Source organism: Streptopelia decaocto (assembly GCF_964273445.1).
Source record: "Streptopelia decaocto genome assembly, chromosome: 14".
NCBI classification, from domain to species: domain Eukaryota; kingdom Metazoa; phylum Chordata; class Aves; order Columbiformes; family Columbidae; genus Streptopelia; species Streptopelia decaocto.
In genome coordinates this window covers 4,887,617-4,913,404 of record NC_138669.1, presented here as the reverse complement: position 1 = coordinate 4,913,404, position 25,788 = coordinate 4,887,617, and the positions used below count along the sequence as shown (strand labels likewise).

General features: G+C 50.9%; 1 protein-coding gene across 1 annotated transcript; it reads right to left on the bottom strand.

Annotated features, from left to right (window-relative positions):
* Positions 1-1,485: 1,485 nt before the first annotated feature.
* On the bottom strand, positions 1,486-22,030 carry ADA (adenosine deaminase). The gene is made up of 11 exons (XM_082065585.1): positions 21,930-22,030; positions 14,957-15,018; positions 11,726-11,848; positions 11,444-11,587; positions 10,511-10,626; positions 8,540-8,664; positions 6,054-6,125; positions 5,670-5,771; positions 4,867-4,934; positions 4,252-4,381; positions 1,486-3,027 (listed from the first exon to the last, which is right to left on the bottom strand). The coding sequence occupies exons 1-11, from the start codon at positions 21,963-21,965 to the stop codon at positions 2,926-2,928; spliced, it is 1,080 nt and encodes a 359-aa protein (XP_081921711.1). The 5' UTR covers positions 21,966-22,030; the 3' UTR covers positions 1,486-2,925.
* Positions 22,031-25,788: the final 3,758 nt, after the last annotated feature.

Here is a 25,788-nt window from a genome sequence, read left to right as displayed (position 1 = left end):
TACAGGCCAGTCCCTTCCATTTGGGTCTGCTTTGCAGCACCCACGTAGAAGCAGATGCATTCAGGCACAGAAAATGCTAAAAGTCTGCCCCAGTTTTCCCAAGTTTGCTGCCAGGCAGCGCTTTCCCCAGATGTGTTTCACCCACTGTGAGAGCTCAAGGCTGGCTTGGGACTTGGTGGAGCAGCCCAGACATCAGATGTCTTCACTCTGCAGCACAGAGCTACAAGGACATCACCTTGACAGCCTAGGGAAGAACTGAATGTTGCGGGTTTGAGATTTATTGGTGAAAACTAGGCCGTAAGTAAGCAGAGAAGCAGCTGCCAGAGGGGGAATTGTCTGTGGGCCTCCAAAAAGCAATGGCCACAGGGCTGGCAGAGAGATGTCCATGGCTTCAGCCCCCATGGGAAACAAGGATTTGGCAGCCAGGTAGCGGCTGCATCTGCTGCTTTGGCAGCTACAAACCCGCTTGGTCCCGGAGCTGCCTGGATACCATTGCGGCTCCGTGCCCGGACGGCAGCCAAGAGCCTGCTCCCATTTCCCTGTGCTCGGTGGCAAAACAGCAGGGAGCTCCTGGGTTTGGCTGACCACACACTTGGGTGTTTAAGCCCTGTTTCCAGCTCCCCTCACTGCCACTGAACAGTATTTTTGGCTCGCGCTGACACACACAGAGAAAGCCAAAGGGCAGTGCAGAGGGACTGCGCATCAAGCGAGACCTCCAGCAGTCAAGCACGGGCTAATCTTAGGTCTCCCTGGTCAGAAAATATCTGTTCCAGAATTATATTTAGACAGATGATTAGGGACCCACTGGCCAGCCAACTTCAGAGACCAGGCAAGAGGCATCAGGTTCCCCCTGCAAGCGAAAGAGCCGGGTCAGCTGCCGGTGCCAGTTGTGCTGAAAGACCAAGGGCACTGGCTTAATCCACCACATCCTGACTTACAAAGCTGCTAAACACACGGATGCTCCCAGCCCTTCACTTTCATTGGACACAGGGGCATGCTGGACCTCCCAAAACTTTGAGCACTAAATGGTCAGCAAGTCTTCCAGCAAACGCTGACAGCACAGCGCAGCCCAGCCAGGCTGCACCATGTCCGGCTTTTGGCATCAACCTCCTCTGCAGGAGATGCAGAAACAACCTCTTGTAAAACTATTTTGGATACATGCTCGAAAAAGTGAGAGTACACAGCACTGGTGCTGCTGTTCCAGCAGTGAGACACATCCCTTTGATTACCAAAGGGAAAAGGACACATGAAGTTGGAACAACCTGCGTCCATAAAGCCAACTTGCCTGTCGAGCAAGGGAGCAGGTACCTTTCAGCTGGCTGTCCAAGTGCTCTGACCTGGCCACAGGAAATGGTAGGAATTGGGCTGGCAAAGCTCCAATCACACCTACTCATTAACCCTCCTGCTTTAGCAGGGCTACGATGGCTCACGGTGTGGACCGCAGTTCCTTGAACCTTGTTTCCCTTGAACAGAAAGGCAAGAGGATTTCTCTTTTAATAGAAATCAGTTATTTTATTAAACAGGATTAACAATTCACCATTCAGAATCCAAACAAGCAACTCTCCTTCTGAAACCATTTTTGCAGAAAAACTACCCAAAAAAAGCCTGGTTCTTACTGCAGTCATCTTCTTAAAAGTGACGTTTTATCATTTGCTTTATAAAAGGAAGAAATTCACTCTCATATCCATCTAGCTAGCTCGCTCTCTATAGGTGTATATATGCACCACATACCTTCAGAAATCAGTCTTTTACTCAGAAGACAAATAGGGAAGCCCAGAAAGAATGGAAATACTCCCAGCACACAGTCGCTGCCGGTTGAGACTGGACCAGTCTCACACACTGTCCACGGTCATGGTGACCAGGGCCCCTTGTCAAAGGCAACTTTTTGGTACAGTATCTTTGGAGGAAGCACCTTGGCAGCCCCCCGGGATGCTAAAGAACACCACACACGCACGTAAGAAAATGATGGTCTCCTCTCTGCATGCAGAACTGAAAATACTAGAATGCACCAAAATCACTTAGGTCTGACTTCTAGCCAGTGTTGTGGTTGAGTGAGAGAAGCAATTGAGATGGTACCTGAGTCAGCACATCACTGGGCGCTGGCTTATTAATGTACTTATTCAGTTTTAATAGTGCCTAAAGATGAAATATTCAGATTTAGAAGTGCCTCAAGTTGGGAAAAGGGCAGAATGGTTTAAACAGGCAATCGATCATGGTGTTTCCAAGTCTTAAAGATAGAGGAAGAGCAAACTGCAGTTCACAGGAATTCTTCAGGATGAGTACAAAATTGGGAAAAGTCCCAGAAAGCAGATTTTGGCCCAAAACGGTAAAAATATGTTCCAGCTTCCTATACATGCGGGAGCATGGTCATGGCCAGCTGTGAGTATTTTCTTTTTCAAATGCCCTTTGGACCTGTGCATGGGCAAGAGCACAAGCTTCCAGTTTGTTCTTGTTCTGGTCTTGTTAGTACAAGACTAACCCTTTGTAAATACAGCTGTGGCCAAGCCCTCCTACCCACACAGATGGGAATAAAGCCTGTTTCTTAAGTGCTGACTCCCTGTCAGCACCAAAACACCTTTTTGCTATGAAGGTTTAGGTTAACCCAGGCCATAGTCACAGTTAAAGGTGGTTGTTTCTGCACTGCAGGCAAGGGCTGGGCAGGTCAGATAAAGCAGGGGGAAAGAGGGGGCGGAGGGGGGGGAAGGCAACAAGAAAGGAAGCTGGATATTAATTCGGGAGAGAGTTTGTGGGGTGATAGGTGGGTGTATGTGATAGCCCAATTATGCTGAGAACTGTAAGGGTAAACACAGGGCTGCCAGTAACAGAGACCGGCTCTGGGCACCTTCTCCCGGTGCTCCCACCAGCACAGAGGAGTCGAGCACACATGCAGAAGGGCCGCAGCTCCAGGCTGGCTGCAGGGACGGGTCACGACGCGCTGGGGTCCATCCCGTAGGCTGCGTACAGGGTGTTGAGCAGCTCCTGCTTTTCCTTCTCAGGTAAGAAGCTGGACTGAGCTGCATTGATGTTCTGGGGAGGCAGAGAGGAACATAAGGGAGACATTAAGACCCATCAGACATGAATGTGTGGTTGGGCACATCCCAATTTCTGTCTCTGAGCGGCAGCAGGCAATGGGGAGTGCAAAGTTTCCAGTCCCAGATTCATTTCCATGGCCTCATTTTACAGGGCAGCTGCTCTGGCCCTTCACTAGCCACAGTCCCAAGGCAGAGACAAAGCAAAGGTCTTTAAATACTTTGTAGTTTTTAGACCCACCCCTACCCTCCCAGCCCCACTTTGGACAAGAGCCTCTCCCAGCACAGCACTGGTGGCAGCTTGATGGGACACAGCGGGGCTGTGCAAAGTAACCTGCTTGTCTGGCTTGTGCAGAGGCTTTTCTTAATTACACAGCAACAACCTGGCTCCTGCAGGAGCAGGAGGGGACACAGCTGGCAGCAGAGCAGCCGTGGATCCAGGAGCCCAGAGCTCTCCTTGCTCCTCCTTCCAGACCCCGGGAGCAATGTCTGCAGGAGAAAGGGACTTATTCCTCCAGCCAGAGCTCCGAGCAGGACTGACAATCTCTTGTAAAGTGCATCCTGCACTTCCCAATCCAAGCAAGTATTTTGGGAGACATGCAGGCAAAAGTGCCGAGCACGGCTCATTGCAAACCAGGAAAGCTTCCTCTGCTAACCAGGGAAGTCCAACTCCCAACAGTTACCCTGTCTTTCTGTCTTGGGTGAGAAATTAGAAAAACCAAGACACCCATATGACTGCATGTGCCAAAACCAACAGTCACTTTGTTTCCAGCTCTGTTGTTGTATGCTCGTGTTACACATACAAAAACTGCAAGCACTTTCGTAGCTGCTGAATTGTGCTAATTTCTGGGCCAAGCCTTGAAATATTCTACCTACGATTCCAAATCCAGAAAAAAAGCAACAGGCACTTTCCTTCCCTCCTTCCTGCTAAGAGCTGCTGTGAGGACATCAGAAGACAATTTCCACTCTGACCTGTCACCCATTGAGCCCAGTCAGCCCAAGCGATGCAAGCCCTGCAGAGCCCCCAATGCGCGAAGCAGCCCGGGGATCCTCCTGCTCCCCCAGCACCCTTCCAACCAGCTCAGCAGCCCTCCTTGCCCTCCTGCTTACACGGCCAATAAAGGATTTCCTGATTTCCATTGAAATCTCTTCAAAGAAAGCAAGCAGGTTGTTCTGGGCTGCCCCAGGACATCAGCAGAGCATCCAGACGAGGCTGACTTACCACTCTCTTGAAGTCCTCCTCAGTGAAGCCCATGTAGTCCTTCACTATGCCATAATCCTTGTCGATATTGGAGTTAAAGATGAGGGGGTCATCTGTATTTATGGAATAGTTAGCTCGATCCTTCTTAAATCTGTAAGGAAATCGGGTTGAACCAGTGGGTAAAACACTGGATGGGGCACCAGTCATGCATTTCTCGGGGTAAAACACAGGAAAAGCAAAGACCCCACCACGGTCCCTGCAGCTTGCGTTGCTGGACGCAAACACGGGGCTTGGCTTGTCTCAGCACCGCGCTGCACTGATCTGCGTCTCCAGTACAGCGAGGAGCAGAGAATCTCTTACCTCGAGGTTCCACAGCCTCAGCTGTCACCCACAAACCAGGGCCAGTGGCTGGTGTGCAGCACCCCGTGCCCCACAGCTGGGGCAGGGGGACAGGACAGCCTCCCCGAGGGACCCCCGTATCCCCCCAGCTGCATCAGACCCCTCTGTGCCAAAGGACAAGGATGTGCCACATTTTCCTAAGCGGTTAGACGTGTGTTACCTTTGTAAAGCAATAAAGCACCTATAATCCACCCAAATACAGATCACTTAAGATTGCACGTAATTGAGAAGTCTTACTGTGTTAGTGGGTGTTTCCCAAAGTCTGGATGACATGCTCCAGTGAGATAACTGGACCAAGGGCAGACCTGTTTCGGGGAGTTAAACATGAAAACCATAATCAACCACGCGGATCTGAACCCCAGCTGTTTATGCAAATAGCTAAACACGCTGGTAAAGCCAGATACAGGCTTAGAGCTTTGTTCACAGCCATCCCTCAGCACTATACATCCCAGGACACAAATGCAAAGAGCCCACAGCCTGTGTAACAGCGGCAGGAGTCGGTGGGATATTTCCCATGGCCAGTCAGCCAAGAGCCATGCTTTGACCACAGTTAAGAAAGCACTGGCATTAAATATATACCTATATATTCTATATATTAGTTGGATACACCCATTCTAGGGAAAAGTCAAGGAAACCTGACCATGCACAGTAACTCCCAGGCACTTCCACCTTCCAACCAGACAAGCTTCTGATTTGAGGGAGGGGGAGCCTACAGGCCTGAGTTATATAAATTAGTGAATAAGCCCTCCAAAATGTATCCTCAGCCAGAGCAGGATCCATTTCTCTGTGCTACACACCTCCTGCGAGCTGCTGTGCGCACCAGCGCTCCCTGCAGCAAAGGTCCCAGCACACAGGCAGGTGTCCCCACCATTTTTTCTGTGGAGCTTTGGGCATGTGGGTTCAACAGCAACGTCACCACACACATGGTCAGCACTCGGGTGTCAGGTTGTGTCCCTGGCTGTAGCACAGCCCAAGCGAGAGCTGATTTTCCACCCAGACAGCAGCTACCTGGCTGTCACCCTCCTGCCACACATGCCTACCTCAAAATGCATCTTTGCTCTCAACAGCTCCTTGTAGAGCTCAGGGTCCTCCAGGACATGGTATCCATGGCCAATGCGCTCAGCCTTCAGGTGATAAACTGCCTAGAGAATGTGAGAAAACCACATACAGCCTGAGAGCACCTGCTCAGCTCCTGCCTGCCCAGAGACCCCTGCCCCACCACGGGCACAGCCCACGCCACCAGCCCAGCTCCAGGAGGTCCTTCCCTGTGCTGCTGAGGCCAGATCCCCAACGTTTGCTCTGCTATGAAGTTCTTCCCACGAAGGACCTGGGCTTCTCTGTGCCTGGTGCAGGGGCTGCAGGGGCACTCCCCACCCTGTCCCAGTCCCTCCCAGTCCCTGCCCTGAGCTGGGTGCTCCTCATACCTCCTTGATCATGGCAGGCGGGCCAGCCTCGCCAGCATGGACAGTGCGATGAATCCCGCATCTTTCAGCTTCCTGCAAAGCAAAGGAGGACACACTCCTGTCCCATCACCTGCAGCAAGGTCAGCCAGCCCCTGGACCAGCACCGCTCTTGAGGGCACAGCAAGCAACAGGGCTCCGTGCAAAGAGCCCCCAAACCGTGAGCCCTGCACCCCAAGAGCTGTGTGCTCACTGCTGTTGTGCAGGCTGCGAGAAAAGGGCTTGGCAATGCCAGAAGCAGAGAACCTTAGAAAACCTGGTAACCTTCTCCTGGACCCCAGCCAAACTCCTCCAAGGCCTTTTAATACCCGGTGAGCTCACCCCTGTCTCCTCTCCAGACACTTGCCCTTCTGCATGAACATTGCAGCAATTCCTGTCTTTGAAGCCTCTACATTTTAGGTCAGCTGCAGCCGAGTGGGAGAACTCAAAAGCCCCCGGGGCAGAGATGAAGCAATGCTCAGACACCCAGCACCTCCCTCCTGCAAGGGGCTGGGGATGGACCCATCCCAGCCGGGAGTACCCTGCAGGCGCAGCTTTGGGAACATTTTGAGATGTTCTCCATGGCCACCCTGAGAAACCCCTTGCCAGGGTGACCACAGATCACGCGAGTGCTGGGAAGCGGCACGGCCCCAAGGGGAGCTCAGCTCCTGCCTTGCTGGAGAAGGGTCACCCAGCCGCAGTGGCGGGCGGGCCGCAAGCCGTGTCTGGCAGCAGACGCTCTTCCCAGGCAACTCCTTCAGGGCTTTTCAATCATATTTTTTTTCCAGCTGCTTAATTTCCAGCTCCTCACGTGCTACAGGTCCAGCAAAGGTCAGGCCAGGTTCTGTTTGGGATGTCTACAGAAGAGCCCTGTGTGCATCAAGCTGAAAGGCAGCCTATGTCCTTACATTTGAGTGTTGACTTTTCCCAAACAGCTAATATTTTACACTTTCTAAAATAACCACATCCCTCTGGCCAAAAGTACTAGACTGAGAAGAGAAAGATCCACACCAGCACTGAGATTCTTCCACTTGTTTCTACTGGGTATGAAGACAAACCAGAAACTCTTGTTCCCCCTCTCCCTAGACAGGCATCCCTGACTATCCCAAGAGCTGGGGATACGAGCAGAGGGGTCAGGAACACCACATGCAGCAGGACTTCCCCACTAACCCTCCTGGCCACTGAAGCCTGACCTCCCCATCTACTGCATCCAGGAAGAAGCTTGTGTCCAACATCCATCCATGGACACATCTTCCCTGCAATGGCTTAATCTCTTTTTCAACCCATTTGTCTGATGACACATGGTGCCTCCCTTGGCTTCTCTTCCACGACTCGCTGCCTCCTTGGACATGGTGGTCCCGGGATCCTTGGCTGTATGTTTCTGCTCCGGTTCTCCTCCGCAGCCAGCAGCCACAGTCGAGCTTTCACCGTTATTTACTCTTTCCTCTCCGGAAGCCCCCAGGGCTCCCAGGCAGAACGCGCCTGCCCGAGTGACGCCACAAGTCTCTCCAACTTCCCTGGGTGTATTCTGTACCCCATGGAGCAAAGCAGCAGCATTTATGGGGATGCACTTCCCTGCCCCGCAGGCCAAGGGGGACAGTGGTCAGCAGTGTGGTTTGCTTCAGCATCTGGGAGCCTGGGTGAGTCCCTGACACAGAGACAGATGGAGGAGTCTGGACCTGGGTACTGCCCACACAGTAGGGCAGGATGAGACATGCCTGCCTATCAGTCAATAAAACCCCATGCCCCAGTTTATAACCACTCAGTTCATCCAGCACAGACCTTGTATCAGCTCCTGCTGATGGAGGCAAAGACCCCGAGAAAGCCCCATGTCATTTCAGACCTGAGCGCTGCTTGCAAACCATCCTTTTTGGCAGCGATCATTCACAATCTCCTCTCCCACTGATGCAGGGACCGATGACCCCAAACTGTCCCCAGCATGGAGGAGAGAAACGCAAAGCTTCCCCTGCGAGCTGCTGCAAAGCTCCAGGTCTGGCGAGAGTCTCGGATCCGGCTCCTGAAGCCCTTCCAGCGTCTGCGCTTGAGATGATCGGATAAAAGCACTTCAAGCACCAGCTTCTTCTCTGCTCCTCGGGTGATTTCTGCCAGACTGGACTGGCCGGTCTCTTCCACCCTAGGCCGTGGTTTTGCTGAGCCCCAAGAGCAGAACCCAGCAGGAGCTGCTTTGGGGACACAGGCTCCGTGTCACTTATGTCACACTCACTACTACAGGGTAGCGTGCCAAGCTCCAGCTCTAAGGCCATGTTTAAGCAATGACGCCTGCCATTAATCATTCAGGAAATATAAACAAATAGTTTTGCTATTTAAAATAACATTTTTAGTAGCTGCAACGAATTTTTAAGCTGTCCCAGCTGTTTGCAGTCTGAATAACAAACTGTGTATTCCCTCATGCACATCTCCTCAATATATGTTTTTCTCGTAATTTCTTTTAAGAAACTTATTAAACAAACCTCGTAAGCCTTCTTATGCTCGGAGGCATTATCCACCTTCGCATTTTCATCCCCAGCCAGGTCGATGGCCACCACAGAGTTGTTTCGATACTTCTTGCAGAGCTCCACCACCTCAGGAGACCAGCCTGGAAGAGACAGCGCCAGCATCAGGAGAAAGCATTGGTGCTTCAGCATTTTTCTAAACAAATCCTGGTCATATAAGTAGAAGGCTAGAGCTGTTTTCTTTGATCTTTCCTAAAATCTGATGCTCAGAAAGAAAGCTAACCTACTCCTAGAAAGGTCTGCCATCTTCAGGCAAATAAAAGCTGCCAACTGATTAGTCCATCGTCCATCAAAGGGAAATCAAATGTATTCACCAGCTATAAAGCTGCTCTCATCGAAAAAAATGAAAACAACTTGCTCCTGAGCTTCCACCCCATCCCCAGGCTGGCCAAGGAGGGGAAAAGGAGAACTGGCCCGTCAGACTTGTGTCGTGGAGGAGTTTGGGCTGGGGGGTGCCCTGCCTTGCCGCAGAGCATCCTCAGCTCCCCAGACAAGATCCTGGATGCTGCTGCTGGTGGGAAGGATACAGTCAGAAATCCTGGAAGGCTGGCCTTGAACAATCACCATTTTATCTTTTTGGTATCAGTGAGAAAGAGATCAACAAGTGGCCAACAACCACTTCAGAGCTATCTCTGATCAAGAGAGAGGACAACCTCAGAGAAAGGACATGCATCTGCCAGCTCATATAGCACCTACCCTTAGCAAAAAGGCCAAGAAACAGAGAGAAACGGTAGTGTTACTAACAGGCCCCTGCTGTGTACATACAATCCCAAAATCACGCAAACACGTAAGAAAATGTGTGCAATTTCAGCTTTTTTTTTAATCACCTTCCAACTCACCAGGTTAGAGCTATTATTTTATTAGCAAGTTTAATATGAGCTAGTTCTGGCTGGCATCTCTGCCTTTCTCTCAACAGTTCATAAATTACAGGGTGGCTTCTCACAGTGCAGCACATCCCGAACGCAGCGCTCAAGACTCCTGCTTTGTGTGTATCGCTGGCTCTGGGGAAGAGTTGGTGCCCAGGGGCACAGGCACAAGAACGTCAACTCGGTTGTTTGTAGGAGCTGTGCAAGCACATGTTCCCTCGCTGTACATTTAAGGTTCAAGTTTTCAAACTACTGTTGGGGGTTGATTGTGCAGGCAGGAAAAAACCCAGTTTCAAATCTCCCAGTTTCTAAGAATATAGTTTTTCACACTTCTAGACACAAATGAACCATGTACTCATTAGCAAAAATCTTTCCACCATCTACATTACTAAGCCTATATAAAACTGTTGTGAGGTATGACGATATTAACAACAAAGTCTTCACATAGAACAGCTACTGTCATACAACTTCACTCCAACTGCATGTTTTCCTAGAGGAAGATGCTCACAGAGCTCAGCAGCCCAATGAAACACTGGAAACTGGGTTTTCTCCCTATTCTGGGTCACAGCACCTGTTACCAACAAAGTTCAGAGCTGCTGATTTTATAAAAAAACATTTTGTATATGTGACTTAAGTATATTTTACTTGTGTCTTCAGCTTAAACCAGCAGAGACTGCAGCCAGCATCCCAGGGTCCAGGCTAACGAAGGAGGATGCTGCTGTAGCAGCATGATCATGAGCAGGGGCAGCGTGAGATCTCATGCCTGGTCCTCCTGTGACCAGCTGGCCCAAGGAGAGCCAGAAAAGCCCACTCAATCTGTCTAGCAAAACCATTCAGACAGTTGTACCCACAGATCTCACATCCAGTGGGTGCTTTCCCCATAGTTAAGGGAAAAGAGGAAAAAACTACTCATTCTCAGCACTGTCTGGTCCCACGTCAGACCCAGGGCCATGGGACTGGGGCTTTCCCCATATTTTTGCAGGGACCTGAACCCAGGGACCGTCACCCCCCGCCACGCGTCAGGGAAGGGGAGCAGAGCAGCAGGGGAGCTGCAATACATTACTTGGCATATGGCGCATGCAGCATAGAATAGACCTGGCTTTGATGCGGAAATCCCTTTCTCCATCTTGTAGTCCCTGATTTACGAGGTTAACGACTTCATCTGGAGTGAGGTCTCCCCTGCAGGGAAGAAAAGTCATCAGCAAGAGACCAGACACCCACCAGGGAAGCAGGCAGGAGCTGCGGGTCCAGCCCAGCATCCCCATGGGACACCCCACACAAAATGTGGGGTCCCACTTGCCTTAACGTCCAGAGAAGCCTGATGAAACCACCCAGAGCTGCAGAGCACCTTTTACACCCTTGGTGTGCCCAGATTTACAAGATATCAGACACAAAAGCATGCAAAGATGATAGTAAGATTTAGAAAAGCCTCAGGGAACTGGATGCCAGTCCTGCCCAAGCAGAAGAACCCACTCTTTGCCAGAGCATCTCATTAGGGCACGTAACTGCCTACAGCCAGGTGGGGGCAAGCACGGGGGCGCAGCACCCATCACCAAACGTTTTGCAAGGAGCCACAGAGCCCAGCACTGATTTAGTCAGAGGGATGACAGGTAAAGAAGGGACTGGATTGTCAGCCCCCTCCAACACTGCCCATTGTCTCTGCCAGTTCAAATCACATTTTGTGTGCAGGCAATCCACATCCAAACGCTGCTTTCCCTCGCACAGGCGTTGGCTCCAGCCACAAGTTTAAGCACAGATGCTCTGCACATACAGAATCGATGCCCAAAGCAAGGGACATTAAAACACAGCAGCACGCAGAAATATCCTAAGAGGAAAAATCCTGTCAATAGCGAAGAGAGGTGCTCACTGCATTGGAGGAGAGAGAAGGTTTGGTTACCCCAGACTTTGAACATGTGCTGGCTGACCAGTGTGGGCTATACCTTCTCCATGCCCAACTGGCCACCCCCCAGCTCCCCGGCACGGCGGGACCACTCACTCGGTTTGGCCCCAGGGGATGGGATCCACGTGGCAGTTGGCCAGGAGGTGAGGGCTGTACCGGATCTCCACGTAGATGACGCCTTCTTTTGCCTTTGTTTCCACAAGCTCATACGCAATCCTCCTCACCGCCTCACGGTCACCCCTGCAGGGGCGGCAGCAGGACCCGTCACCAGGACCCATCGCCCAGGCATGGGCGAGGTGACCACCAAGGCTGAGCAACGTTAGCCAAGGGCTCCTGCCAAGGGTTGAGGGGGAAGAAGCAAAAAGCAGGGCTACTTACGCAATGGCAGGCATGTAGTGATTAAACTTCTCCAGAAATTTGGTAAGTGTCAGTGGTGTTTTGTAGCTGACATGCTTCAGGAGGTCATCAACAGTGCTGCCGGGGAGCGGAACCCCTCTTTTCCTGGAAATGAAGCCACGCATTACTGATGGGGAAGGCTATCGCGTTCTTAATCAGTCCATTTCATACAGCAATCGCATCTTGAGCTGGCAGCACTAAACGCCATTTCCTCACAAAAAAGATATGGCACATGTTGTCCTTCCAAAACCTCCTCGCAGACACAGTCCTGAATCTCAGCGGCGAGAAAGGCAACCCAAAACACAAACAAATCGAAATCCAAGCCCAGACTGACCGGGCAGGAACACAGCCAGAGCACATTTTAAGCTTAAGAAGGAGTTCGTCTAAAGAGAGTCTGGAATATTTCTTGGCGCCTCCTAGTCCCTAGCAACATAAATGCCAAAATTCTTTAGAAAAGTTAGATTTCCACTTATGCAGGTTCAAAGGCTGGAAAAGCCACAGAGATGCTCCCAGACCCAGGATCACACACACAGGAGCGTTGTGGCTCATGGGTTTAATGCCGCAGCTCCTGTAACTGAGCTGGTTCCCCAGCCCAACATCACGGTGGCATCTCCTCTGCTGGGGACACCTCCCACACAGGAGCAAACGGCAGTCCCAACCACCGCTCTCACCAACGGGATGGAGATGGTAAAGCCCACCTAAACTCTTCTAGGAGGGAAGAGGCCATTTTTCCCCAGAGCATCTAGAGTCCTGGGTGGGTGGAGGTGTCCCCAGTGGGGTGACAGCCGGGCTGGAGTGGGCTATGAGCCGAGGATGCTACAGGCTTCACCACCCCCACTCCATGGGTTGTCACTCTGTCTGTGAAAGCCAACCTAAATTAGGAATAATAACCAGACATTTGTTTTCAGTTCTCTTTTCTGCCACGATTAATTACAGCCAGTGGATGTAACTCTCAGCTAATAGAGACAAAACACCACAGACGGCTTTAGCGTCCTGATGCCAGCAGCCGTCCCGATGAGCAATCTGCAGGGAAACAGCCCAAATGACCCTGCTCCTGGGCCCAGCAAATGTTACTCATTCCCAGCTCGGACAGGGAGGACGCCAGCCCCACGCTCAGCCTGCACACACCATCCGCAGGGATGAACTTGCTGGCACTCGGCAGGGGACATTCACCTCTGCAAAACCATCAGTTTTCCTCCCTGCCTTGCCTTTTCCATGGCACCGAGTCTCTGCTCCAGCAACCAGCCCGCGTCTTCCTCTACCGGCCCAAGGAAAATTACCTAGAGCAAACCATTTCCCTGCCCTCTTTCTGTGCTTTCTGAAGGATTGGGTCTGCACAGCCAGCAGCAGCGGCACTTCGGGATGATCCGCAGTGCTGACACGCTGGAGTTTGGTCTCTGGTTGACGGGGGCTGGTGGATCTCCCCAGCGTGGCTTTGGGAGCTGCTGCTGCCCCATCCAAACCGCCTGGCAGCTGGGAGCCTTCCCACAGCAGAACTGCCCCAGGGGAACGTGCTCATCCCCCCCGGCACCTCCGCATCCTGCCCAGAGCTGCCTCCAGCCACGTCCCACTGCAGACAGGTCACCTCTCCTGGGGACACCCAGTCCCAGGAAGGGTTTGCCATGGCTCAGAAGCCTTTGGCTGGGTAGGGGAGCTGCAAAGCCTGACCCAGACCTCACAGAATTGGAGTCAAAGTTTAAAAAAACCAGCTGCGTTCAGCCACTGCCCAAGGGGGCTTGTGCATCCCAGCAGCATTGGGCTATTTCTACGTGGTCAGCCACCACCTGGCAAATTTATTTCTAACTCTTTACCTTTAAAAATAGCCCACAAGCAGCTTTCTGTGTCCAGGGTGAGGTTATTAAGGCAGTCCCCTACAGTGTCCTGCACTGCCCTGTTGCTTTCACATTTGTGTGCACGCTCGTTTTAGAGCCCGTGAATAGCACAGCTCTGCTCCAGCCCCGCAAAGGGCAGCGCCCAGGGCTGGCAGCCCCGGGGGATGCCAGGGCTGGTTAAAAATAAGAGGGGACCTGGCACATGCTCAGGCAATGAAGGTTTCTGTCCTAAGCAAGAGAGATGCATGGGACATTCAGATGGCTGGTGTCTCCTGGGCTGCAGGGCTCCTACAGCCACCCCGGGGAACTACAGTGGCATTTTTCCTTCGCTGGCAGCAGGGACCCAGCAGAGCCCCAGGGAGGGAGCACTGACTCTTCTGTCCATCGGGACTTGTATTCCAGCCCTGCAGCCCACCGGCAGCGTGGGCAGAGCCAGCTCACCGTGCCAATGACCTGCACCCTCTTTACTCCAACTACACTGCAAAATATATGGCCACTCCCAGCAGAAAAAGCTACTTCAGAAAGAATATTTCCCCCTAGGATGGCGCTGCCTTGGAGTCTGCTGTGCTCACAGGACGCCCAAACCGCTTTCCATCCTCCTCAGAACTGATTTCCTCCTCAAAGTACCAGAGCTGCCCCTAAGAGCTGTTCCCTGAAATCTTTAAGCTTGCTGCTTTCTCTATCCAAAGGTATCTGCTAGTCTCCATCGGCTTTTTAAATAGTGACAGCTGGAAGTTATTTTCCTTACAACTGTGAAGCCAGGTCCTCACCCCAGTTAATCATTCACCCCGGTGCTTCCTACACAAGCTATGCTGAAGCAAGGAGATGCACGTGGGCTCTGTCAAGGACATGACCGCTCTTTAAGTCACTGCAAAGTGCCTTCCCAGGTCACCCTCACACGAGCACGACTCCTCGGGTGCCGGCAGCCGGCAGACACCTGCGGTTCAGCGGCGCAGGGCAGGGAGCAGCACCCAAGCTGGTTTTTCCTCCCAAGACTGCGGTACGGCAGCACCACCAAGACGGCGCTCCCAGCCTGCTTTCATTTCCCTTGCGTTTGCAATTAGGAACGTGGAAAAAGGTGAGAATACACTGACACTGCCATTCCTGGGTACACCTCAAAGGCAGGCACCTTATGAGACATCTCTACTTTTCTCACACAGGCTCCCCTCAGCTTGCCCAGCTCCCAGGACCAATGCCACCTCCCCCTTGTTTGGCATCCTCACACCGGGCAGCCGGAGAACCGGTCCATGCAGAGGTGAGACCAGCACCAGTCAGGTCTGCTGCCTGCACAAAAGCTCTTCTGTCAGAGAACTGGACAAGAAGAAGGGACAATCCTTTTGGACTGCAGCTCCCAGAGCTTGTTTTCCTCCCCGTGACTCACCTGCCAAAGTACAAGATGGTTTCTGGTCTAATGGCTCCATCCAGGTGGAGATGAAGTTCGACCTGCAATAAGATAAAGAGAAATCAGTAAGGTACTCAGAGCTGCAGCAAAAGTTTAGAGAGAAGCAGTAGGTGCTAACACAGGTATATATGCAGGAAATACAAGGACAAAGTCATGACGAGAAAGTACAAAAATGTTTATAAGACACCATCATTATGAAGTTTATTCTTCAATATCTAACTATTGCCTAAGTATTTTCTTATTGCTGCTGCAGCTCATGCATTGAACGGATCTTTAGAAATTTAATGTGTTTCCAGCAACTTTCAGGAATTGCCTTATCCATATTTAGCTTGCATGGTTTGGAGTTTGGGATGAGCAAAAAAAAAACAAGCCCCAAACACCTTCAGTTTCCAGCTTGTTCCTTCTTCAATTCACAGGCACCCAAGCATCAATTAATTTGCTAAGAGTCATTACACAAAAAATTTGACTTCACTTCCAAGAATCAGCTCCTGATATATTAATTACTTGGTATTATCAGAGCTCACAGGCTTCCTAATCCTATGTGTGGCATCCATCCCGTGGTACAAGGTGATGTGAAAAACAGAAACAAAAGCTGTCCTGTTAGACCCAACAAGCTGGTATCAAAACAAACCACTTAAATTTTGACTCATTAAAAATGGGATAGTAACTCAGATCTCTTCACTCTGAAAGCTGGTTTCCCTGATTACTGCTGAAACAATGGATCTTGGAGAAATAGCCCCAGAAAAGCAAAATAAAGCTTTTTTCCATTAGGCAGCTGGGGCTTTTGGAGGAACATGACAAATGTCATTTGGAAGTTGAACTGGGAAGGAAAATATTAGCTGTGAAATGTTTCAGCTAGATTTTCATATTTCCAGAACAGCTTACAAAATACATAAATTAATTTTATTTTTTTAATGAAACCGTAGAGCAGTAATTTAATACATGAAGTTCTTGTTAGTTACACCATTGTGCAAATTTTCCCATGCAGATGATTGCTGCAGGATGCTGAGCGCAAGAACTGAGTAGAAGGCAGAAGTGGACTGGATATTTGCACGGATAACTAAACCACCCAGGGTTACTAATTAAAACCCACAAGCCCAGCGTCAGGTTACGTATCAAATAACAACTATGAGGAGCTGTAAGAAAAACAAGCAAGCAGTCCCTACAAGCAGGGCAATATGTAGTTGTCCATCTCTAGATCCTTTTGCTCCCCTCTGAAGCATCCCCAAGCAGCTGATGTGAGCTCCATCGCTGGCCCAGCTGCCTTCAACACCAGAAATACCCATCTTCTGACCCACGGCCAGGGTCTTCATTGACCGCTCCTGCTGCAAAAGGCCACCATAGGGTGGCCATGAAGCCACGACCGAAATGCTGCACCAGTGGGATGCAAAACGCAGGTGTCCAGCTCAGGGCAGCCCGAGCTGCTGAGGCTGCACTGTTGCCATCAGCTGGCCCAGCCATCATGGATATCCCCACTGACACCCTTGCCAGCAGGTTGTAAAAAGATATCCACGTCACTTCTCCTACCCTCAAGACACGATCTGAATCTACACGGATGAAGATTTTTAAAGGGCAAAAGCTGATCTTTCCCTTCACCTCAAGTTGTGCAATCCTGCTCACGAGGACTAAATGTCCTGAGAAGCAGCAGATAAAATAACAGACTATGGACATGATCTGCATCGCCAGATGTGGACGCCTGGCATGTTTTCCACTCTTGAGCTCCAATTCCTATTTCAAAACCATGCAAGCTCCATTCCTTGAGGTTTTCAACAGCCCTTGTGACCTTCTGATGGAGTTACAGGCTTGAAACATGCTCAGGCTGGGTATAAAAACCAAGCAACCCAAACCTCAGGGGCTCTTTTCACTCTAAACATTTTCTGCAAGAACATCCCAACGTGACACTCCTGTTGATGTGAAAGCAAATCCAGTGGTGTCCTTCACCCATGCAAGCCACCTCCTGCTGCTGCTGCAGGCAAGATGCTTGCAAAGCAGCAATGTTCTTCTCCAACACCAGCAACAGGCTCTCCCTCCACGGCCATGCATTTCTTTGGGTCTGGAGTGACCTGAACTAAGTGCTAGGAAACTCTTTTGCAATGCTACTCAAGCCAAAACTTTGTGAGGTTCCTCAACATCAGCGCTTCGGGGAGTTGCTTTCTGCAGGTGGGAACTAATCCAGGCAACTCGGGCAACCCAGGGCCATCCAAGGGCAGAAGCAAAGGTGTGCCCACAGGGTCTCCACCGCCAGCTGGCCCCAGATAAGGGTGCAGTCAGCAGCAGCACAACCAGCAGCCCAGCTCCTGCAGGCTCCTCGTTTGCAAACCCCGCTGGTTTGCAGGTTGGCGGGAGGCTGCTCGCTGCCGATTACACTGCAGCTCTCCTCCTGCATGTTTGCTCTGGGCAAACAAAGCACAACGCTCTTCCAGATACAAGGGGGTGACGTGACCTTGCTTTAAGTCAAGGAAAGTACCCAGATAAAGACGAAAGGGTTTTCTCTGAACTATGGCTCCAGGAGATGATGCCTGAGCAAGCAGAAATAAAGTGAAGGCAGGAGCCCAGTGCCTCTTCCAGGGCTCTGCTCCTCAGCACAGAGGTCCGTGCACGTGTGGTCTCCCACCCCAAGCCCTCTGGTTTACTTGGAGAAGCAGCCTGTGCACACGGATTAAATGGGAATCTCAACAGCACGACTTGCTGAACCAGCACTGGAGCCTTCAGCCCTGCTGGGACCAGCCATGCTCTCCTTTCTCCCAGCAAACCTGGCCTCGGGAACGCTGCTTCTGATGAAAAACGAGAAAGCAGCAGAGCTCTCACACACTTTCATGGGGCCGCAGCTCTGCTCTTCCCCCAGCTGCACCAGCACCCTGGGGGCCACCTCTGTGCAGCCACCATCAGCCCTTCTGCATCTCCACAGCACAGAGCCAGTTCACCGACCCCATCAAAAAAACATAGTGCGGTTCAATAAAATCTCCAAGCGGTCAAAAGCCAGAGGAGTTAGTTCAAAAGACATAAATGGCCATAAATTATGCGTCCTCAGCACAGACAGCTCTCATCAAGGCTGTCAGAGCAACCCAAGCGCTTTCCGCTTTCAGGCAAAGGAAGTTTTAGCTCAAGCACAGCACGTGACTTGTTAGTGCAGATATCAGCAAGTTGGTTCAGATTATAAAAAAGGAGTTTTAAGGGCTCTGGCTTCCCTCTCCTCTTCTGAAAATATTGCAATGTTTTCCTTGAAACTTAATAAGCTTCAAAACTAAATTCAAAAACAAAATGAGGTACTTCAAACAAGTATGTTCCGTCCAAAGATCAAGTCTGATTATTTTCAGTTTAGTGAGATTAAGAGGAAAATGTTAACCACACATTAGAATTATTTTCAGCTACAGTCAACCCAACAGAATTTGTCTATTGCTCTACAGTTTGCTCGGCAGACCATAGCAAAGCAGTTAATTGCTCAGTTCACCTATTATGGGGCATAAAAAGCACCATCCAAGCTAAAGCACTTGAGAGAATTTCTCTAGTAGGTGGTTTTAGGTTTTTGTTTGGTTGGGTTTTGGTTTTGTGTTGGTGTTTTGTTTTTTGTGGGTTTTTTTGTGTTTTCTTTTAATTTATACAATGAACAAAGTCGCCTCAACACCACGGTAAAAGTAACACCAACCTCACCTTTTATTTTGGTGTTTTCCAGCTCACATTAATAGATAATCCAGGCAGCTATTAAAGTTGCATCATTCTAAAACCCTTGGCAGAGACTTGGCCCAGGATTCTTTATCAGCACATTAAAGGCTGATACTTTGAAGTTCACTCCATTGATTTCAACAACTGAAAAATGGAGTAATTACAGCTACTTATCAATTTTTAGATATACATGGCAAGAAAACATTAATAGAGATAAAAATTAAACAAGAGATAGAACTAATGCCAACCATGCACAAAGCATGAACTGTGTTTCCCAAATACCAGTTTTACAAAAGCACGCTGTCAGCAGGAAAGATAATCCTCACCATAAACTGCCCCAGCGCTCATTCAGAAGCACCAGGTGGGAGCGGGTCAAGAGGGACATGCAGCAGGGGAGGCACAGTGTTACCCCCAAACCTGACGACACCCACAAATGCATTTTGGAGATGGATCGGCCACATGCTTTAAGGTTTGAGCCTTTAAAGAGAAACATGGGAGACTACGAGACCCACTCACTGCTCCACTGCCACAAATATTCCTGCTTTGTGGAGAAGCGTTCATATGATCCACGGCTTTGTTGACCGAGGAGGAGGAAGATGCTCCTGTGCTGAGCAGCCTAAAGTACCATCCTTCCCAGCACCAACCACTCAGTCTCCACCGGCCTCGCTACGAGGCTCCTGGTGCTGTTTTAAGTGATGGTGATTGTGTCACCTCCTGCAGGGACACATCCCTGCCTGAGCCACCGCAGACCCCACACCCCCACGGGGCTGGAATGAGGCAACGCTTCGGAGCCATGAACCGTGCCTGCACTCTGAGCAGCACCATGTCGGGTGCAAGGAGTGGATGAGCCAAAAAAAACCCATCATCCTGGGTGCACCCTTGTGCACTGGCACTCCCCACAGTAAGAACCACCTTTTTAAATTACTGTTTGTGGTTTAAGTTTTGCACCCAAGGCAAACACCTGCACCATGAGCTCAGCACAGATGGGCAGCTGGGAATCTGGGTCTGACCCCAGAAGCCCCGGTTCCCATCCTGCTCCCTGCTCAAGGCACACAGGAGCCACAGGAGAAAGAGCCACGTGTCCCAAAGCCCCCGAGCTGGGGCTGCCCATGGGGAGAGGAGCCAGCAGTGAGCCAGGACACCATTCCTGCCCTGGCTGTGGAGCACAGAGAGAGGAGGCCGATGCTCAGCATCCAAAGAGCAGCAGTCTTTCCTGCTCTTTTATGGCCTGTGATAAGCAGGGTTCAAAGTCGCCCTCCAGCAGCCCCAGTAGCTCCCAGTTCATCCCCCCCAGTTGCTGGGAGTCAGCAAGTTCCTGAAAAACACAAAGGCAGCCCTGGCCCCACATTCCACCAGGGCTCAAAGCTGCTCCAGTTACCAGAAACATCCCGATAACACAAAACTGATCATTCCCAATGGCAGAGGGTCCAGGGGAATGAATAGCGCTCATTAACTGACTTCAGACCCATTTTTTTTTCCCCAAGCCTGACTTAGCAGGTTCACAGGACTGAAAAGAACTGCCTGACTCAGGCAAACCAGTCTCATAATTGCCAGTTCCCAGACAACAGAAGCCGGATCTTAGTGGTCAAACCCTGCATGGTTTTTCCTAGGTGTCTCTCTTCAGCATCCCACTCTCCCACACACTGGAAAAGTAGGAAGAAGCACAAGTGAAAGAAGAACTTAACTTGCTTCCCTCAGCCAAAAGTTGAAAACCACTGGGGTGAACCACCAGCTTTTTTCCTTAGTGGAGCTGATGAAACACCAACATCTCCCAAAACTGAAGTAGCCTTGAAAAGCCTTTAACCATTAGCAGATGCCAACGCACCCCGGATTTTGGTATCAAGGTTTGTCTGCTATTGCATGGGTCACTCTCCCCATGACAGAAACCTCACACAGCAACAGAACAAAGCACGAATCAACCCATGCACACAGGCTTTTCCAAGCACACTAGACATTTCTGGTGCAAGCTCAAACTGAGAGACAGATGGCTCAGGAGTGACAGGAGATGCAAACAGTAACAAAACAAACAACTTTTGGATTTTCAGAGGCAACCTTCTGTTCTGGGAGAGCCACACACAGTTGCCACCACTCAGGTTCCCCCAGAGCAGAACCACCGTGACTCTTACATTACTTTTCTTTATCTCCTCTGCCCTGTTTCCTCACTGCCCACCACAAGCCCAACCCCACCTGGCGGCATCAGAGCCCGAAGGCAGCTGGGCAGAGACAACCTGCTCCCCGTACACCAGCTTACCCAGACACCAACGTGCGCTGAGCTGCCCTGCAGCACAGCAGCGCTCTGCCAGCTGTACGGGGTCATTGCTAACCACATCTGTCTCATCTTCTTCCTTCTCAACATTTTTTAAAATCTGATAAATAAACACATTACTGTGTGATCCTACTTGAGATGTATTTATACAGTGCATGCTGAGAATGAAAGACTGGAGTACTATCTGAGAGCAGTTACCAAGATGTTATCTCGAGTGTCTGAGGACTAACTGAACTAAATATTTAAGAGAAAAAGAAAACTAACAAACAAACAACAACCAACCAAACAAAAAACCTAAACAAACCCACCAACAGAACAGCAAAACCAAACCCCAAAACAAAAACACAGGAGAACACATTTGTTTGAGTCAACCAAGGCAACGGTTGCAGTGCTCGCCTTTTCCCCAGCCAGGCTGCCAGCGCATCTCCCGACCGAGGCGCAGAGCGACCCCGGCCGGGTGCGGGATGTCCCCGCAGCGGGGAGCCCGGACCAGCACCGCTCCGGCGCTGGGACACCCGCAATGTCCCGGACACCCGGGGCAGCTCCCGCGCGTCCCCGCGGGGCGCACCGGGCAGCAGCAGCACAGACCCCGGCTGGCACCGCCGAGGGACACCTGAGGCCACGCTCCCACGGCTCAGCCGCCGTGCCCCGGCCATGCCCCCACTCCCACCCCGCTGCACGCCGCCTCCGCGCCGGGTCGTGCCCCAGCTCCCCCCCCAGGTGCATGTGCGGCGGCTCGGCTTCGGTGTATGGCCCAGTTCTCACGCCCAGTGCATGACCCAGCTCCCACCCCGGTGCATGGCCCCTTCTCAGCCGCGGTGCACAGCACTTGGGCCCCGGTGCATGTCCCGTTCCCTGTCCCGGTGCACAACAGCTCGGCCCCGGTGCATGTCCCGTTCCCTGTCCCAGTGCACAGCACTTGGGCCCCGGTGCATGCCCCGTTCCCTGTCCCGGTCCACAACACCTTGACCCGGTGCCTGCCCCGTTTCCAGCCCAGCGCCTCCAGCAGCACTTCCACTTCACCTTGGGGTCCCCGAAGACGCGCACGCCCCGCTCCATGCTGCTGCTCGGGCTCCTGCTCTGTTCTGCTCTGCCCGCTCCTCTCCCGCCACCCGCTCCCCCGGCCACGCTCGCCCGCCCCCTGCCGGCCCCGCCCCGCCCTGATCCCGCGCCACCGGCTGCCTCCTGCCGCCCCGAGCCCCCGAAACCCCGCCCGGTAACGACCCCTCCCCGCCCGCCTTTCCTTCGGGAGCCGAGCGCCGGGGGGGGGGGGGGTCCCTCCTGCGATAACATCGAAGGAAAAAAATCTAACACGACAAAACAACAGCTCGGCCCGTAGGACTCGAATGCGGTCTTCAGCTTTGACTGCAGCCTTAAGCCAATGCAATAATATTTTTTTAACCCAAAAAGGACTTGATTGTTCAGTCTAGGAGCAATCATTCCTCACCCCCTTTCCTGCTCACAAAGGTGCTGCTCAGTGACTCATTTGTTTTGTCCAATGACTTTTCAGACTTGTTTAGTCCATCATACATCTGCTTTCAGCTCCCACAAACTCACACTCAGAGTTCCATTTCTTGTTTCTAGTGACCTGGCCACATTTTATGCTCTCGTCTGCCTCCTGCTTTCCTCTCCCATTGACAATGCACACAGCTGCCCACATCGCTGAGCGACAGTGGGGCAGAAAGTCCTGCTCATGCCCACCAAGCGTGGTGTCTGTGGTCCTGGAGAAAGCAGAGCTTTCAGCCACTCCAGTCGCAAAACCACCCACAAAGTCACTTGTACATACTTAGCTAAAGGCAAATCTGCAAAGTGGAGCCACTCCCCAGGGTGAGCTTTGAGGAGCATCCATGCAGCCCTGGGTGAGAGGAGATCTGAGCTGCCCAGAAGGCACTGAACAGGCAGATGATGTTTCCAAAATCATCACAGAGCCAAGGACCACAGTTCTGTTCTGCATGACTGGAGCTCACCTGCCCAGGTGAGGCCATCCCCAGACAACAAGCCATGTCTGCAAGGAGCCGTGGAGATTAAAATCACTATATCAATACAAAATAAAATTAACACTTGCTCTGGCATGTAAGCAGAGAAAGAACTTGGGGCTGTAGATGTGAACACTACCACAAAAGGTTAGAAAATAAAGTTTCCTCTTCTTCCCCAGCTGCATTTACACTAGAGGGACACTGTGGAAGGTGGCAGCAGCGGATTAGCCATGCCAGAGTCCTGCCATGCTGCCACCCCAGCACGGTGACATGGAACAGCCTGAAGGCAGGGGCTGCAGCTTGCTGCTAACCCTGCTTAGTAGATGCAGAACATGCTACACACTCATTGCTCCAAAGGGAAATGTCACCAGGGTCCCTTGTCACTCCTCCCCAGCTTTGCCAGGAGAGCAGTGATGGAATTTCTGCCCCAAAGCCAAGTAGGCATTGAGGAAACAGCAGTTCTTCGGCTCCAATCCCAAGGTCATTTGGGCATATGCACTGCAGTGCAGCCTGTGGGAAAAGGACAGGGCTTGACTGGGGAGGAAAGTTCATCAATGTGTTCTCTTTTATTAAGTACCATCTTTCAGGGATGCCCTGACTGCATCTATACTATAGAGATGAAAACACGTTAGCCACAGTTTACTGGCAAAAAATATTCTTTACAGAACAGTGACTGGCAGGGGAAAGTAAGGGGTAGTGCCAAGTCAGGTGCCAGCACCACTCGGGGCTGCCAGAGCCTGTGGGATGGGGCAGTGCTGAGCCAGGCTCATGGGAAACCAGGGGCAATAAGCAGCAGGTATTTTCTGCACTAAAACTTGTGATTTCTGGAGTCACCAAAGGTGACATCGTTCCAGGCTGCCAAAGCTTCACAAGTGCTGAATTTGTGTAAACTGCCCAGGTGTGCACAGAGGGTCTGGGCAAAAATAAAGTGTTTGAGTGCACAAATTAGCAACTGGGTATTAAAAAAAAATCCCAGATCTGGCTCACATGGACCATTTCACCTCCACATAACAGGTTTTTTTTAGTAGCCACCTGAAAACATCTGTTTTACCTGGAGAATGTCCCCCAGCATCACATGTTTGAGGTCTGACTCCTGGTTCAAAGCAGCTATAGCACTAATGCTCCCAGTGTGAACACATGGTGCTTTCTAATGGTCTTCTGTGGGCACAGCCTGGCTCAATGCACCCTGTACCCTGGGAAGACAGAGGTCACTTAGAGCCTTTCAGATTAAAGGAAATTACAAGGTAAAAATAGCATGTGGGTAATTTTCTGCTAGGAGAATTGTTGTTAGCAAAGGCCAGAAAGAGGTAAATGGAGCCAAACTGGCCTCATCAACTGGGAAAGGTGCAGTAAGTGCAGTTTATTTTTTTTGTCTGCTTAGCAAGTACATGTGTGCTGTGGACTCAGCTCTTTCCAGGAGTGTCACTGCCAGGATCACATAGTGCATTTATTGCATGCAACTGTATTATCTGGCTTTATGTGTTGTGGATTTTTTTTAAATATATACAACGAACAAAGTCATCTCAACACCACGGTAAAAGTAACACCAACCTCACCTTTTATTTTGATGTTTTCCAGCTCACATTAATAGATAATCCAGGCAGCCATCGAAGTTGCATCATTCTAAAACCCTTGGCAGAGACTTGGCCCAGGATTCTTTATCAGCACATTAAAGGCTGATACTTTGAAGTTCACTCTATTTCAACAACTGAAAACTGGAGTAATTGCAGCTACTTATCAATTTTTAGATATACGTGGCAAGAAAACATTGAGATAAAAATTCAACAAGAAATAAGACAAATGCCAACCACTGCAAAAAGCATGAACTGTGTTTCCCAAATACCGGTTTTACGAAAGCACGCCGTCAGCAGGAAAGATAATCCTCACCATAAACTGCCCCAACGCTCATTCAGAAGCACCAGGTGGGAGCGGGTCAAGAGGGACATGCAGCAGAAGAGGCACAGTGTTACCCTCAAACCTGACAACACCCACAAATGCATTTTGGAGATGGATCGGCCACATGCTTTAAGGTTTGAGCCTTTAAAAGAGAAACATGGGAGGCTATGAGACCCACTCACTGCTCCATTGCAATAAATATTCCTGCTTTGTGGAGAAGCGTTCATATGATCCATGCAGAGCCTTCAAAGTAAGGCTTGGGCTGATTTTAATTGTCCTGACCCTGATCCACTTTATCCATCTTTACCAGTGGCTTAGTCAGGCAGCTGCAACAACTGCTGTACTGTTGATATCAAATTAATGCTTTCTTATGGTGAAAACCATCCCTCCCTGCAGCCAGAAGGCTCAAGAAGAACAAGAGTATTTTATTTAATGGCTGATGGTGATTTCCCGTCTGGGAAGCCAGAGGGGCACAGGCAGGGACCTCTGTTCCACCCAAGCCTTTACCTGGCTATTTTTGTCAGCCCAACTCTTCAGACCCCATCTGCTTTCCTTTCAGTCTTGGCCAACCCTTGAGTCACTTGTAAAGACAGAAAGCCCTGTGCTGGGTTCAGCTTCAAGGAATGGTGATTTTTGAGAGAAGACCATACCCCTCTGTCCCTTCAGCACGACAGATGGTACCCAGAGCCTCACTGTTAGGAACAGAACACAAACCACAGCCTGGGGGGAAAACACTGTTGTGAAGGGCCCCAGTGTGATTTTGCTCATTCTGTTCACATAGCTGTCCTGAGTTCAGACCCTCTCCTGACATGTGCAAACAGAAGGAGGAGGCAGCCCCAGACAGGAGGATGCACATCTGGACAGCTGCAGAAGCACCAGCTCTGCTGCTTCCCCAGGTGCCACACACTCACAGGACTGCGAGGTGCTGGGGCACCTCAGGCTGCATCACACACATGAAAGCCACCAAAGGCCAGCGGGGAGGATAAGAGGGACAGGGACGCATCACAGGC

What these genes read in the sequence shown, in the direction of transcription:
- ADA (XM_082065585.1), bottom strand. Translation starts at nt 21,965, where the DNA reads ATGGAGCGGGGCGTGCGCGTCTTCGGGGACCCCAAG. An exon ending in ACCATCTTGTACTTTGGCAG is followed by an intron (nt 11,849 to 14,956) that starts GTGAGTCACGGG and finishes CTTCATTTCCAG; the next exon opens with GAAAAGAGGGGTTCCGCTCC. An exon ending in CTGCATGCGCCATATGCCAA is followed by an intron (nt 8,665 to 10,510) that starts GTAATGTATTGC and finishes TGTCTCTTCCAG; the next exon opens with GCTGGTCTCCTGAGGTGGTG.